We start from the raw sequence: 16,904 nt of genomic DNA, 5'->3' as shown, positions 1-16,904 counted from the left end.
TTATGATAAGCCACTTTTACACGCCTAAAATACCGGTAAATTAATATATTATTGGTAACATCGATTAGTTATCGATATCGGTGTTTGTGGCGAAGTTTCTCGTTTAGAAACATATTAAGGGCGCTCCACACTCGTGCGTGCAGCTTTATAATATTTAGTTGCACGTCACTTGTCATTCTTGTCAAACGCTAATGACATGTGTCACGTCACGCACTACAGTCACAAAATAATAGAAAGTTTTGTTTTTCGCTGGATAAATTAAAAGTTTTTCATAACTTTGTTTTTAGTAGTGATAATTTAAGTAAATATCAATTAACTTATCTGTTTCCTGTATCATTCTCTACTTAAGTACCGATGCAATTGTATAAACAACAGTTAGGTATTTATTTAACAACAAGTATTATCTTATACAAATAACATCTGTGTACTGCGGTTTAATGTTATCAATTTTGATAACGATATAGGCCGAGAATATAATTTTAGTATTTTCACCGTGTAATTAATTTATCTTGTTAAGTTGCTCCTTGTAGTATTGTAGAATAACAGATAAAAATACTCAATTAGTTGAATTCTGAGATTTAGTCAAATCCTAGAATAATTATTTGAAATGAAGCCAATCATTATTGTACACGGTGGAGCCGGAGATATTCCCCAAAATCGGGTGCAAGGTAAATTAGACGGGATGCGAGTAGCTGTGACTATCGGCCATGAAGTTTTGGAAAGGGGTGGCAGCGCTCTCGAGGCCGTGGAGGCTGCCGTTGTTTCTATGGAATTGGATGAGAACTTTAATGCAGGTATAACCGATAAAACTAATTATTTTATTATTAATAAGTATCTTTAATTACACCAAAAAAATACAGACTTCAGTTAGAAACAATGTACGTACCAAACATGCGATCTTATCAGACACTACGAAGTTATCTCTTCCAGGCAACTTTCTTTTACATGATTATTTATAGTAAAGCCTGACCTGGAATATATGATCACGCGCCATGCTGCGGAATTTCACTGGAACTAATTTTTTCATACTATATGAACTGTCATCCTATACATATACATGAGAATGAACAGCGCCCCCTTGACAATGATCATATATTACTGGTCAGGCTTTAAAAGGATGTTATAGACCTCAAGCTAGGAACAGATTTCCATGACCAATCGCCTCCCGGCCCTCGGGCAATAACTCGTTATAGTGGTTAACGGCTATGTATGATGAACCCTCGTGGACGTCAGCTGCCGCTCCGTTGGTGGATTGAGGAATGGCAGCCACCGAAACTCGTAAAAAAAAATTATACATTTTGTCGCCTCCCTGTTACTACTTTGTCAGATGATAGTTTAGATGTTATTATGATTTTTTAAAATCGTCAGCCGCTTGTATCGCGGTGGAAAAAGCGTCAGCTGATCGTATGAACCAGGGCTGTTGCGAATATTCGCATCCGCATCCGCAACCGCGGAACTTCCGCATTATTTTTAACATCCGCATCCGCATAAAATCGATGCGGAGCTTAATGCGGATGCGGATGTGGAACAGGTGGGTACAGGAACGTCTTAGCGGCGGCGTAAGTGCTAGGTAATTTCGTCATTAGCCAATAGGAATCTCGTTTAATTTTTCTATTTCGTCGATCGAGCACTAGCCTATGACGAAAAGAAGTGAAAAGTTTGATTTATTTGGACTTTAGTATAGTAATGCGATTGTGGGGCACCTATATTCTTGGTCAAAGACTAATAGTCTCTTTGTTTTTTAATAAAAATTACTAAAGTGTAATATTTGACGTTTTATATGTGCCTAATCTCGACATCCGCATCCGCATCTGCGTCCGCGGATGTCAAAAAATTGGCATCCGCAACATCCCTATGAACTTGTAAAAGTTAGGCACCATACCTTTTTATGAGTGATATCAAAATCATGAAACTTTGCATGTAGCATTCCATCAGGCGTTTTAATATACAATATAATTTATATAATATTCATAAGTGGTAAGGCGCGCATTTTTTACATGTTCATATTCATTTAATCATTGCTTTGTGTGTACAAAAAGATAAGATTATTATTATGTTTCAACACAATCCTGTAAGGGCACTGCAATAAAATTACAAACAAAACATGTTCATGTGATGTGATCACCTGACGGTCTTTCCACCGCGATACAACCGGCTGACGATTTTTTAATTTAAAATAGCATCTTAACTATCATCTGACACAAAATCAATGGAAAGGCGATGACTGAAATAAAAAACTTTTTTTTACATGTTCATGTCGTCATTAACGGTCTTTCCACCGCGATACAACCGCCTATTTTTTTAATTCATGATAGCATCTAATCTATCGTTTGACAAAGTATCAGCCGGGAGGCGATGACTGACAATATATATTTGTTCCTGGCCCGCGGTCTACTATTACAAACACAATTTAAAAAAACTTTTCAGGTTACGGCTCTGTTTTAAATCTTCGTGGTGAGGTGGAGATGGAAGCTAGCATAATGTGCGGTAAAAACTTGGATGTTGGTGCTGTTACTCTGATTAAAGATTTTTTGCATCCAATAAGCATTGCGCATAAGGTTTTGACCGATTCCCCTCACAGTTTACTCGGTGCTGAAGGTGCTAAATTGTTCGCTCTGGAGAAGGTTAATAGACATTATTTATTATTTATCCTATTGTGTACTGTGTGTACACAGCAACACGCAGTGTGCGATGTATATGTATTTAATATTATTAAAATAATAACCTATCATTTTAGGGTTTTGAAACAGTGCCACCCGAGTCTCTTATATCGGAAAACGCTACAGCTGCTCTGCATAAAATACTAAAAGACGGTGACTATACCAGGACAGAAATTGGAGTCGCAGACGAGGTAAATTCCGTAAATTGTAAATGATTATAAATGCTACATGAAACTGGCCGAAATTATACTTTTATAATGTTGTGCCTTACGTACTACTTAAGACTTAAGTACAGGAACATCAACCTCTATTTTTTGTTACAGGGCGGTGTAGGAACAGTCGGAGCTGTAGCGATAGATGCTGAAGGTCACATAGCTGTAGCTACCAGCACCGGAGGCATGAGTGGAAAAGCTGTTGGCCGAATTGGTGACACGCCACAAATAGGCAGTGGAACTTACGCCGACGACAACGTAGGCGGCGTATCAACAACAGGCAATAAAGTTAGATAAATAATACACCTATTTAAATTTAAGTGTTATTTCTAACTTTTGTTTGTTTTAGGGCATGGAGAGACAATCCTTAAATTTTGCCTCGCTCATAGCATTATAAACAAAATGAGAGACGGAACTCATGCGGATGTGGCAACGCGGAATGCTGTCAACGGTAACGCTTGAACACTAATTAATTGTTGTCTTTGACAGTGGTATCAGAAAAGTAATTTCACGTACATTACTGTTTCAGAAATGACCGCTCGTTTAAAGAATACTGCTGGCGCAATAACTTTGTCCAAGAATGGAGATGTTGGAGTCCACTTTTCGTCAAATCGAATGTCATGGGCATATATTAAAGATGGTTCAATATTTTATGGCATTGAGCCTGGACAAGTGCTTGTACACAAATATAGTCCAGATTGCAAATAAATGTATATATTATAAACTGAAATAGACAATGGTTGGAAATGTACATTATATATCAACATACACTAAAACCAATACTGAAGTTGAATATTAAATATTAAAAAGATGATAAATATCTCTACATTAATTGTATACTGAAATACATATATTTTTTAAATCATTCTTTTCTATTACAATACAACCTTACAGATACAATGTACTTAATGTAAATGAAAAGAAAAAAAAAACAAACGGAATGTGTCAATCATAGACATAGTCAAATTCTGGTCAAAAGTCTTTAGTTTGTACGGAACCCTCGGTGCGCGAGTTAAACGAACTCGCACTTAACCAGTTTCTTCTATTTGGTTTGGTTGATAACAATTTAAATTTTGTTGATGGTTTATTGACATTATTTCGACTTCATGAAAATAATTTTATTTGAGTACGTAAAATTAACAACATTTATATAGTTCGTCAAAGGACTGTCTCATTTCAAACATAGACAGAGAGAATCATTCTATCTTTGTCTTACACTAGTACTAGCACCCAAAATAAAAGGATGAGTATAGTTTTTTTTGTTCTTTTTTACTGACAATTTGGTTTGCCCAACTATAACTAAGGGTGGTATTCCAGCTGTCAAATTTCTTTGTCCAATGTCATTGCGTCTCTCTCTCTCTCTCTCTCTCTCTCTCTCTCTCTCTCTCATTGAGCAAAATGTGATATCTACGCAATAAACACTGGACAAAGAAATTGAATAGGTGAAATACGTTTTAAATCAAATTTTGCAAGATGAAATGTGCTCATTCATTCATATAATATTATTGAACAAGTTATGAACTCGCCGAACGTTTATCAAGGTATCGATATTACTTTAAGTCTCCTTCACACTAGCCGCGAACGCGAGTGTCGAGTCTTGGTCGAGTCCAAAGAAATGAAAGAATATAATACTCACTAGGAGGTCGAGTCAATTTCGCAGGTCTGCGACGCTCGCTCCACACTCGCGCTCGATGCTTCGCACCGCGATTCGCGCACGAGTGTGGAGCCTGCTTTACGTTAAATGACCGTTTTTTCCATTGTCAAGAGCATGAATCTAGTATAACTGGATCGGTCATGAGGAGTGGGGGAAAATGACCGAACGGGATAGTCTTATGTATCTTTCAGTAGGAGTAGCAGAGAAAGCGCTGTTATTGTTTGTCCTTGTCATAGTTTCACTTTTCCACCGCTGCCACAACCGAGGTTGTGGCAAACAAATATGTACGTGACATGTCATGTTTGTTCGTTGCTTGTTTAATTATCGTTGATTTGTATGAAATTGTGCTTTCTCATATGAAATATAGTGATGGTTAGCGTTTCGAATGCTTGAACTTTGATAAAATACTGGTGAATTGTTCTGTAATCGGCTGTAATAGCCGCTCTGAGCAAAAATATGAGATCATAACCTTTCACACGTAAGTACGGTATTTTACACCTTCCTCTTAACGCAATATGTGAGAATAACATCGTAAAATTACGTTACACTCAAAGCAATGTAGAATCAAACGATTTCAATAAAAATATCACAATTATTTACGCAAATTAACAAAACATTATTTGTAAAATTATCCGCCCAAATTACGTAGGTAGGTAGGAGTCTGAGGTCAGCCATTTTTAAACTTCTTCTTAATTTAGCTGCATAACAATCATGTTAGGGATACCAGATGAAAATATCATAATTTTATGGGTAATTTTGACCTCAAAGTTTTTTCGTACTTCTAATTCCAAAAAATAAATAAACAAATGTTGTGGAGATTAAATGTGGTGTACATTAATTGGTGTGATTGCGATTTGTGATTTCTTTAAATTAAAACCCATAATACATTTTATTTTACGTTTTATTTACTAAACATGTTTAGTTTTGTACCACCTGCGCGAATTATAGGAGGTATTTCATTGTTTATACGCCTAAAAAGAACGGCCCATTGTCATTTTATTTAACAATTTTTTAATACCGTCAAACAAGCTAACTTTGCCTCCAGGGTAATCGCCCCAACGTGATATCAAATATTGGGGTAATTTTTACCAATATGGTATCCCCACGTTTATGACGTCATCTATGTCTATCCCTTACGGGCGCACGCGGATAGCTGGTCTATGTAATGCTAGGTCTATGACATATTTATTTAATTTATTTTTAAAATCATAAAGTTAAATAATCTATAAAATAAGCAGAGAAAGAATTCTGCCATGAAAATTGAATTTGCTCTGCTTGTCAAAAACATATGACTGTCACCTCTCTTGACCATAGACCTAGCATTAGTCAAGAGAGGTGACAGTCATATGTTTTTGACAAGCAGAGCAAATTCAATTTTCATGGCAGAATTCTTTCTCTGCTTATTTTATAGATTATTTAACTTTATGATTTTAAAAATAAATTAAATAAATATGTTAATTAACGGTAACTTAACTTTAAGATTTAAAGCAGCTGAATTGCATTACTTCAACTGGTTATATAGTGTGGCGCCATGTTTTGCTGTAAACGCGTCGAAAATTAATATAATTACTGATCCGCAGAAGTTCTACGATTCTTTATATGAAAGGTTTAAAACAGCTAATCGTCGGATATCGGTGGCTAGTTTATATATAGGAACGGGGGCTCTGGAAAAGGATTTGTTGAAAGTGACAAAGCAAAATATGATGGCGAATAAGTCGTTGAAATTGAGTGTTTTACTGGACTATCAGCGAGGAACACGCGGTGAGGTAAACTCACGGAGCTTATTACAAGAATTCTTGACAACTATTCCAGAGCAGTGTAATATTTTTTTATACCAAACACCTCGTCTTCATGGATCTTGGTCCAAAGCTCTGCCAGCAAGATATAATGAGATTGTGGGTCTTCAGCACATGAAACTGTATATAGCTGATGACTCGGTACTGTTGAGCGGGGCTAACTGTTCCAGTGATTACTTTGAGAGGAGACAGGACCGGTATATTGAAATTCAGGATGCAGACTTGGCTGATTTTTATTGTGAACTTATAGGTATGATTATGTAAGTTGTTTATTTTTTGTTCCTTTTGTTTAAGTACTTGCAAATTTAATGGGTTGTTAGTGTTTGAGTGTTTTTTTTATACATTATTTTATAAATTGATTGAAAATAATTATTTTGTTTAAGTAGGTGTATTGTTTGATTCAGTAGTCATGGTCGAGTGAATTAGTTAAAACACTTAATATTCCAACCTCTCAATACGATTAATTATTTTTCAGATGAAATGAGTAACTACAGCAAAAGATGTGTAAAGAATGGTTATATTGAAAATAAGCATGCTTCAAGAGAAGCAGTGACTCAGGAAGTAAATGAGAAGATAATTAACTTCATCGAGAGATGGCATAATAAGCAGTATTCCAGCACTTTAACTAATGGTAAGAAAATAATCTTAATTAATTAATTTTTAACTTTATTGCACATCAAAAAGGTACAAAAGGCGGACTAAATGACACATGGCATTCTCTACCAGTGGGATAACCAGAAAAATGTCAAGGTGGGTGCAGTGAGAAGCATTTAGTTCTACTAAAAAAAAATGAAAAAAAAAGGAAAAGAAAAAAAGTTTATAAAAGTTTGTGTTTTTACTCAATCACACGAAATATCTTTGAATATTTAATAGTTTGTATAGTAACAATCTGTGCAACTAAACAATTCTATGTAGGTCAAGTTATGGCCAGTTGCTAGTTTATTGTATGTCCAGTTCTGAAAAACAACTGTAAGTAGAGAATTCATAGATATTTTGATCCATTAACCAGATGATAGGATTTTTTTCTTTTTTTCATATTTCTTTTTTCTGGTATCAGGAAATTCCTACTTTAACAATAAGGTTAATTATAATATGCTTTTCAACTCACTTGCTTGTAACATGCAAGTTATTGAACGGCTTTTAGGCTCATAATCACATACGCTTTCTTATAGCACAATATCGCCTCATGTGTAATGACCAACGTAGCAAACTTTTATCACAATGTACTATTAATAGAATAGAATAGTTTTTATTCGTAAACACACAGACAATAGACATACATTAAAAAAACATAGTGAAAATAAAGTGTCACAAAATGGCCCCATCTCAGCATGCTCACTCACTAACTAATAATCACTCATAATCACTAATATATTCAGCTTCAGATCCCAATAAGGACACATGGGTATTTCCACTAATCCAAATGGGCGAGTTTGATATCCGGCAAGATCAAAGAGTGACTCAAGGCTTGCTGGGCTCCGCTCCGTCCAACTCACTCATCAGACTAGCCACTGGCTATTTTAACTTGACTGGAGAGTATGCTGACACTCTGCTGAAGGATTGCAAAGCAAACATTAGTTTGTTGATGGCTCATCCCAATGTGAGTATAATACAAAATTGTTTTCATTATGTCTCAGAACCTTTTATAGAAAATTCGCACACACATACACATATACTCACACATTACATATCACTTTTTTTTAATTGAAAATATACACTGAGCTAACAAAACTTAAGTTGGGGCTTAAAGTATGCCTACCTAGTACCTATGATTGTAATTCAAAGATTTAAAGTTGTGATAATGATAAAGTTACATAACACATTTCACAGTTGTGATAGCAGAATCTGCAGAATGTCTCTATGAAACATATAAAAGAGCCTAATATAACGGTCAAATTATCAATAATTAGCATGGAATGGCATAAGCAATTTAAGTTAGTTAATTTGCATGTAAAAACAAAAAGCACAGGCGCAAATTTGCCATACGATAAATAAATAGGTAAATTGCAATATAGGTACATGTATGTTTTAGGCCCGATTTAGACATTGATTATAGTGTTAAGTACGAGCTCATACATTTGCTGCTAAACGTAAATTTACTTTGTCTTTTCCAGGCAAATGGATTTATGGGAGCCGCGGGACCAGCAGGAGGCATTCCTCACGCATATTCCCTGATAGCAAGAAAGTAAGTTTCATAGTTTAAAAATAAATTATAATACCCATTTACTGACTGAACAGCTATTAGCTCGCATGAAACCGATTACACTGAAGGAAAGTAAAAGAAGACAATGCTCAACGTTTCACTCTTGCTTTGAAGAAACCTACATTGTATGTGACCCTGCGGTCTCAAAGAATACAGTTGACAAAAGTGAATTGCATTTCTTAGCTTTATTCATTCATCTTCTATTAAAGTGTAATTATCATACTTATTATCAATTATCCCTTTAAACAAAAAAATAATAAACCTTTCGTGTTTATTATACAACTGCCTGATTTTATATGCTTTATAAATAGTGTTATAATATTTCATTAATCAATAATTTTTATTTTTCAGATTCTGGAACCGAGTCGAGGCGTCTAATCAAACAAACAAGGTCCAAATGTTGGAGTATGAACGACCAGACTGGACTTTCCATGCAAAGGGTTTATGGTAAATTTTCACTGTCTATGAAAAGGCAGAAAAGTTTTTATATTATACCCAAAAATATCCCCATTCTGTCGCTTAAGGTGGTTCGATTTTCATACAAAATTCAATCTGCTTTAATTAAGGCACTACACACTATTACTACACAAATATTTGCTCATTTATCTACTTTCGAATATTCGTTTGCGCTAAATTAATAGAAAAACTTTGTTTCATACAGAAATCATACATAAATCAACGTAATTTTTTCATCAATTTTACGTATGTGTGTGTCACAAATGTCGTGTACAAATACGTTGCGTGCGGCGTTGCCACTCTATGACGTTGGCGACGTTGCCTGGCCGACCTGGCAGGATTTGCAGTGCCGTCATGTTTAGTTTAGTGCATTTTTATTTGACAGTGTTGACACTGACACATAGGGTCATGTTTATTGTGTCAATTTGTTTGTATAAATTGAAAATGATAGCAACGTCTAAATCAAGTTACAAAAATCATCGGTGTTCTGGTCCGCGAAAATCCAGAAAAAATCAGACTCAATTGAAGCGGAATTCATGATGGTGAAGTTTCGTAAGGTAGGTACAGTTTCATTCTTTCATTGTACATTGTAATTTTCTCGTGCCGATCTTTTTAGAAAATAATTCTCACTTCTTCCGTAATGGTAGATATAAGCAGTGAACAATACCTATATAATGTAATTATTACTGTTTTGGTTGCCGAATAGTCAATGTGTCACTAACTCTAGGTTTTTTTTAGGTATTGTGCAAAATGAAGAGGCATTCTTGGAAATAAAATGTTTTCCTTCATTAGCCAGAAAAAATCAGGACATCCTCACTGCAATAAAGTAAAATAAAACATTTCCTGGGGATGAAAATTATGGAATTTTGTCTATGAATGAAAAACACAATTATTACTAGGTAAGTAAATGATAACTTTATTAGAATCCATATTGTTGCATCATCTTTCTTCCTATAACATTAGAGATTTTGTGCTATCATGATATTATTTTTCTTTCAGGTACAGGGACAACTACGGATAACAAATATGAAAAAATGTTATTTCATTTGTTGTGTGAATCCATCTACACCAACAAGACATCCACTGCTGGACATAGGCCTCCCCAGGGATCTCCACAACGACTGGTCTTGCAAGACCGGCCAAAATATCGAGAAATAAATAATATAAATAAACATGATAAATATCCCGTTTTCTATAATAGTTATAATTAGAAGGCCATGCAATGTTGTAACTCACTGTACCTACTTGAATCCAAAAAAAAAATATAAAAAAAGTTTTAATTTTATTTTACAATTACTACTTTATTATTAGTACATTACGATACAAGTGCGAAAAGTAGGAAATTGGCAACGAGTGGCGATAAATTGTAACACGACCGAAGGAAGTGTTTTAATCGACACGAGTTGCGAATTTTCTCTTTTCCGCACTTGTATCGTAAATAACTATTTCAAACTGCAAGGGTACGATGATAGATCTCAATTCAATATAATTTTGCAACATTTGGCATTATTAGGTTATAAATTGTATGGAGATGAAATCTATCATCGTACCCTTCCAGTTTGAAAAATACTATAGAGGCTGGGCAGTAAGGGATTGCTTTACTTGTAGAACTATATTTAGCCCTTTAAAAAAAAACTGATACCTAACACTTACAAACCTGGACTTCCTTGGGCTAGTGCTACTAAGAATCGTCAGTATTCTCCATCCTTTCTGAGTTGGAAGAACCCAAAAAGGTGAGATTTGTGAAAGTCAGGTTTTCAATATATGTGGCGTTTTCAACCAAACGGGTACCTACTTATTGTTGTCATATTTCCATAAAGCTTCAAAATAAAATCAACCTAATCGACAACCGACAATGTGGTACCTTTTAGTTCAAAACGTCACATATTTTTATAAAACGTTATAAACTAATTTATTAATAATACTGAATATCTTGGAGAAAAAGAAAACATAAGTAAAAACTCAAAAATGCTCGTTTTCCCAGAGATAGGACCTAGCTAGATCGAACCCCTTACAGCAAATTTCATCGAAATCGTTAGAGCCGTTTCCGATATCACTGAAATATATTTCGGTTATATCGGAATCGGACAAGAATTCGAAGAATAAAAGGTATAAGAAACATAAGATAACACAAAAAGGACAAAAAAAGTACCCCTGTCGTACCAGTCTCGAACCCGAATCCTCTTGCACGTATTTCCACGAACATACCGCAACGCCATTGCAGCATACTTACACTGCATGAAATTGTCTACTACAAGCATTACGGAAACACTGTTTGCATGTGTGAGTAATAGTAGGAAATAGCATGACAGAAACACTCTGTCGACTTTAAAAGTGTTTTTTGCACTAATGAAGTATTCAATGTTTATTATAATAGTTCAATATTTATGTAAAGAGTGCGCTAAACATACTTTTAAGTATACAGATACCAACACTATTCCACAAAAAAATAAAACCTGAAAATTTGCGAAAGTGACGCCATCTAGCGGGGTTTAAGCTTTGGGTAACCTAGTCGAACCACCTTAACTTCAAACTCGGGTAAATCCATATCTACTCTGTTACCTTTTCTTAATACCAAATATCGCATAATCTGACAGATGGTTTTTTTTTATACCACGTCGGTGGCAATCAAGCATATGGCCCGCCTGATGGTAAGCAGTTACCGTAGCCCCTGGACGCCTGCAACACCGGAGAAATTACACACTCGGGAAAACCTCGGCAGGGAGCTCATTCCACAGCCGAAGTGTACGCGGGAGGAAATTCCTCTTAAACCGCACAGTACGCGACCATTTAGGTGCTAGGGTGTGAGGATGAACACCCTGCCGATGGCGAGCGGTGCGGTGATAGAAAGCGGCCGTTGGCATCATGTCAAACAATTATTCAGGTCACAGCCCATTGTACAAGCGGTAGAACACGCATAAGGAGGCGAAGTCTCTCTTTAGACTTGAAGGTTCAATACCGCTTGTGAGTTTGGGATCGACAACGATTCGTACAGCGCGCCTTTGGACTGAGTCGAAGGGTCCAAGCTGGCATCCAGGTGCTCCTGCCCAAAGGTGACAGCAGTACTCCATATGGGGTCTGACTTGCGATTAATATAGCAGCAGTCTTTGCCCCGGAGTAAAGTATCGCCGTGCTTTATTGAGTTTTTTGGATGCCAGATCAGCCTTCCCTTCCAGGTGGCTACGGAGTTGGACGTCACTGGAGATGTCGACACCGAGGATCCCAATACTCCCTGACATGGTAAGGGCTGTGCCTTCGAACTGTGGGACCACAATAAATGGGGTTTTCTTAGCGGTAAACGCGCAAACTTGTGTCTTGGTGGGGTTGAATCGCACTAAATTGTCCCGGCCCCACACCGAAACTCTGGATAGAGTGCCTTCAATATCTGACACAAGCTTTTCACGACTCTCTAGCACCACGGAACGAGGGATGTTGGCACGGCCTGCGTAATAGGCATCCCCAGTACTGTCGTCTGCATAGCAATGAATGTCGTCGATAGACAACATGTCATTGATGTGCAGCAAAAACAGCGTTGGGTATAGCACAGAGCATTGCGGAACGCCAGCGTTAATGTCCATGCTATTGGAGCAGCTTCCGTCTACTACGGCTCGTATGCGTCTGCCAGACAAAAAGCTAGCGATCCATTTGCATAGTCCCTCTGGCAATCCATAAGATGGTAACTTCGACAGGAGACCCCGATGCCAGACCTGATCGAACGCCTTCGCTGTATCTAGGCTAAGTGCCAATGCCTCACCTTGACTCTCAATGGCCGAAGCCCAGCGGTGAGTGAGATACACTAGAAGATCACCAGTCGAGCGACTGTGGCGAAAACCATACTGACGGTCGCTGATCAGGTCGTGTTCTTCTAGGTATCTCTCTTTACCCGAGTATGAAGTTAAGCCACTCAATTGTACTGGTTTATTTACCTCTTATAAAGGAATGCTGGGTCCGATCGGCAAACCCCAAGAGTTGATCGTCTTTCAACTCAGGCTGGTCAGATCGGCGGACCTTGTCTTTGCAATTAGTTAGTTTGAATTGATATTTGTAGTGAATTGTAGTTTATAATTGTTGATGTGTTTTTCTTGCTTCTATGTAAATTCCGTGTTGACACTGTAAAAGTGCCATTGTTGCCTATTTGCTGAATAAATGTTGGAAGTTTTGAATTGACCCGAGACCTCCGATTCGGAAGTTGCACGCCTTCATTTCATTTATTAATTTATTTACAATATACAATGTGTCCGTATAACAGATATTTACAAAATTAAAAATAACATGGAATAAAATAAATTTCTAAAACTAACAGTCAGTACATATGAAAGAAAAATAAAAGCAATACGACTAGGGAATGCAAAACCGGTTTTTATTTGTATGAAAATTCGGTGAATATTCGGTTATTAACCCATTTTTTCATACAGTTAAAATTCGGTTTTGCATTCCCTAAATACGATCCAATTAATATAATGTCGATCATTACCGCCTTACCGCCAGGTTGCCAACGCGTCTATACTATAACAACATAAATAATTGGGAACATAATTGCAGGTACTACCCGCCGGGTAGTGGAGTCCCTTGGGGCACGCTGGTGGGCTCGGCGAACCTCGGCGAGCGCTCGGTTAAGCGCGACCTCGAAGCACAGGCTGCTATTTTCACCGTCTCGTCGGAACTGCAGGTGATTGTTGAATACCTAATCAAAGTGTTTCAATGTTTGACGGTTAACAGAGCCCTAACAGGGTCCTAAATAAAAATAAAAATTTTGATTTGAAAACGATGGTTTCAGTAGGGGCTGTGCGTGGTGAAGAGTCCACCTTTTGACCTAAATCCGAAAGTTAAACTTGACATTGCCACTTCACGCTAATATGTAGGTGCTGTCCTCCAGTGTTGGCCGAACGTTAATTGCAATTAACCATTAACCAGTACAAATTGAACCGTAAACCGTTACAAACGGTTACAGTTTATGGTTCAATTTGTACTGGTAAATGGTTAATTGCATTAACGTTTCGGCCAACACTGCTGCCCTCTAATATAGTTAACGCACGCATATACCCTCTACAGTTCAGTCTCTCTCTCTCAGGGGTGTATGAAAGGTCAGAAGACTTTTCATACATTTTGTATGAATGAAACATCCCATTTTGTATGAAGTTACTTAGAGGTAACTTTTCTTCCGACGCGACGTGATCTTCTTCGCGAGACTCCAGGGGGCCTAAATGTCAATCGTTGATAGAAAACACCAATCGAGACTTATATACATGGAAATATTCACGTGACTTTTCGTAGCATCTGTCATCCCGATGCATTTTTCATTTCGTTTGGCATTTGTCGATGTACGATAGTTATTTTGGCTAGGCCCACTGGGGTTGTAGTTTTTCTCTTTAATTCTAGTAGCTATAGTTGCGTAGCAGACCAGACGTTTCGGCCTAATATATAGGATTATTTAGTATGCTATTCCTTCCACACACTTAACTCTCCACTCTGTCTACAGGAAAAACTTCACAATGAAGCCGCTCTCCTACATGCGCACGCGGCGGAGTGCAGCCGCGAGCTGCAGCAGCGCTCGACGCCGCTGTGGGTGCGCGCTACTGTCGGCCTCTTTCGAACATATTTCTGAAGTTCTGAACTATGGTTGCCAGACATTCTTATACAGAGCAACAACCACATAACTTCCTATAGCTGATACTAGATTCTTCTGAAGTAAACATTTACGCCTCGGTCACGAAACACACGCTTGGCGTTGACTTCGACCGCCGACGGTCGGCGTCAGCGTCTTGCGTGCGTTCCGTAGCCCTCTGCCCGCTCGGGTTAAAGTTGCCTTATACAGAGCAAGAACACCGTCTATATTTAGGGAATTCTCAGTCAAAAGTACATATACCATTTACTTTTTTATAACTTGGGTTATTTAAATTATCACTAGAATTATCGATCAATTTAAAAAGGTGTCCGAAAAAAATTTTCAGTTTTGTGACGCAGTTTCACATAAATTTTTTGTATTGGGACCGCCACAAAACTGACACTCAAAATTTGTATGAAAAACTGAGGACACTTTTTCTTTGCTTCAGTAGTAGTAGTAATCACTTTATTGTACACAACAAAGGTTTACAAAAATAAATTACAGTAATGGAAGTACAAAGGCGAACTTATCCCTATAAGGGATCTCTTCCAGCTAACCTTCGAATAGATGAGTGGAAAACTATAGCCAGGTCAGATAGACAAAAACTTACAGGATGTACAAATTAATATTTAAAAAAGAAATAACACTATAGATTAAAATACATAAAATACATACTAGCATACATACATACAATACTAAATATATATTATAATATATAGGTATATAAATATAACAAGTGTAAGAAAAAAAAAAAAGGTTAATACTTAACCAGATCACGGATCGTTGTTTTAATCAACGGTCCTCTTGAATTTGACTGGAAATTGTACCATTTTTTCTGAAAACCCCCTCGAACACGTCCTACACTCACAGTAGATGCCGGTGTACCTAGTCTTACAATATGGATTTTTAAAAGAACTAAATAAAAACACGCAACTCACTCATTTGGCCAATTGAGGTACCTATACCTACAGTATCTACATTATATTGTATCTATGGAATGATAATTCGTCAACTATCTTAACTATTAGTGATTTTTTGTTTACATTCTTTTGACTTTTAAGATCTATATGGTTGTTTTGGACCGCACTTGTTTGGGTATTAGACCTCAAACTACATAGGACCTTAGTTATTTGGGGCATTTTCTAAGAAAAGGGACCTTATTGTCGATGGCGCTTACGCCGCACAGCGTCGCGCGGCATTGATCGGAGCATCGTTAATAATAGCGTAAGCGCCATCGACAATAAGGTCCCTTTTTATAGACAATACCACATTTGTGTATCTCTGGCAGTGTTGCCAGGTCGGCCATTTACATTTACAGCCATACAAATGAAAAATCCAAAATTTGCTACTGAAATTTGAACCTATGGTGTAAGAAATAAAGTTGATTTTGATTTAAATTATTAAATTAAAGGAAAAAATTACGTACACCTCCGGCAGGACTCGAACCTGCGACCATTGGAACACTAATTTAAAAATTTGGAGTAACGCTCGCACTTTTCTGCTTCATAAAAAATGATGTTGTTTTGTTTGAAAATTGGACGAAACAAAACAAATGCTACCTACTCTGTTTCAATTGAATATAATTTTAATTTCATCGAACTGAATTACTGTAGCTAGGACCGTGAGCCTTAGGTGGATACGGCAGGACTAGACATTATTTGTCGCCAAAAGTTTGAGAAAAATTATGTAGTTTTACTCAGATGGTGTGTATGATAAAACGAGAATACGGGGACGGCATATGAAACCAAACGACAGAATTATAAATATCTAGGTAAGCTAGATGTAACGGTAAATCATTACTATTAAATGTATTACGAGCAGAGATGGGCAAAATGTAATCGACTAACGATTAACGATTAAGATTACAAGAATTAATTGCGACTGACGATTGAAAACGACGATTGATCAATCTTAGTTGTATAGAGTGCAACTAATTTAGTTGCAACTAAATTAGTTGCCGATTGATTTCGGACAACTAAATTTTGTAATCGACTAATTAGTTAGACTATTTTCTCGCGACTAATGTTAGAAGCAAATTGAATAGAATACCTCTGTATGGCTATGTTGACAGACTGATTAGGACATCTTAACGGATGTTTAAAAATAAAATAGTCATGTATTACTTACGATATTTTGACCGTTTCTAAGGAGTGAGATCTGTTCTCACTATTATTTTGCTACTAAAGTAGTGCATCTCTCTGAAATTGGATTAAATTTCTCTTATCTAAGGGTAAATAAGAACTGGGTACTTTGTGCATTAGTAAAATAACACTTAAAAAAACACAATTATATAAATCAAACTTTGCATATTAAATATA

General features: G+C 36.8%; 2 protein-coding genes across 2 annotated transcripts; both read left to right on the top strand.

Moving 5' to 3' along the window:
* Window positions 1-236: 236 nt before the first annotated feature.
* LOC134744309 (probable isoaspartyl peptidase/L-asparaginase CG7860) lies at window positions 237-3,616 on the top strand. Its single transcript, XM_063678083.1, has 6 exons — window positions 237-794; window positions 2,428-2,624; window positions 2,738-2,851; window positions 2,984-3,152; window positions 3,222-3,323; window positions 3,402-3,616. The coding sequence occupies exons 1-6, from the start codon at window positions 608-610 to the stop codon at window positions 3,578-3,580; spliced, it is 948 nt and encodes a 315-aa protein (XP_063534153.1). The 5' UTR covers window positions 237-607; the 3' UTR covers window positions 3,581-3,616.
* Window positions 3,617-5,870: 2,254 nt separating this feature from the next.
* On the top strand, window positions 5,871-15,732 carry LOC134744315 (CDP-diacylglycerol--glycerol-3-phosphate 3-phosphatidyltransferase, mitochondrial). Its single transcript, XM_063678090.1, has 7 exons — window positions 5,871-6,572; window positions 6,798-6,953; window positions 7,702-7,922; window positions 8,437-8,507; window positions 8,877-8,972; window positions 13,524-13,650; window positions 14,461-15,732. Exons 1-7 carry the CDS (start codon window positions 5,978-5,980, stop codon window positions 14,584-14,586), a joined length of 1,392 nt encoding a protein of 463 aa, XP_063534160.1. The 5' UTR covers window positions 5,871-5,977; the 3' UTR covers window positions 14,587-15,732.
* The last annotated feature ends 1,172 nt before the right edge of the window (window positions 15,733-16,904 follow it).

This window comes from Cydia strobilella, chromosome 9 (genome assembly GCF_947568885.1).
Source record: "Cydia strobilella chromosome 9, ilCydStro3.1, whole genome shotgun sequence".
In the NCBI taxonomy this organism is placed as follows: domain Eukaryota; kingdom Metazoa; phylum Arthropoda; class Insecta; order Lepidoptera; family Tortricidae; genus Cydia; species Cydia strobilella.
This window is presented reverse-complemented; position numbering and strand designations above follow the sequence as displayed.

Excerpts from the sequence above, each read along its gene's own strand:
- LOC134744309 (XM_063678083.1), top strand. The coding sequence starts at position 608 with ATGAAGCCAATCATTATTGTACACGGTGGAGCCGGAGATATTCCCCAA. Across the intron at positions 2,852-2,983 it reads AAATTGGAGTCGCAGACGAG|GGCGGTGTAGGAACAGTCGG; the intron begins GTAAATTCCGTA and ends TTTTTGTTACAG. Across the intron at positions 3,153-3,221 it reads AGGCGGCGTATCAACAACAG|GGCATGGAGAGACAATCCTT; the intron begins GCAATAAAGTTA and ends TGTTTGTTTTAG.
- LOC134744315 (XM_063678090.1), top strand. The coding sequence starts at position 5,978 with ATGTTAATTAACGGTAACTTAACTTTAAGATTTAAAGCAGCTGAATTG. Across the intron at positions 8,508-8,876 it reads TATTCCCTGATAGCAAGAAA|ATTCTGGAACCGAGTCGAGG; the intron begins GTAAGTTTCATA and ends TTTATTTTTCAG. Across the intron at positions 13,651-14,460 it reads CCGTCTCGTCGGAACTGCAG|GAAAAACTTCACAATGAAGC; the intron begins GTGATTGTTGAA and ends CTCTGTCTACAG.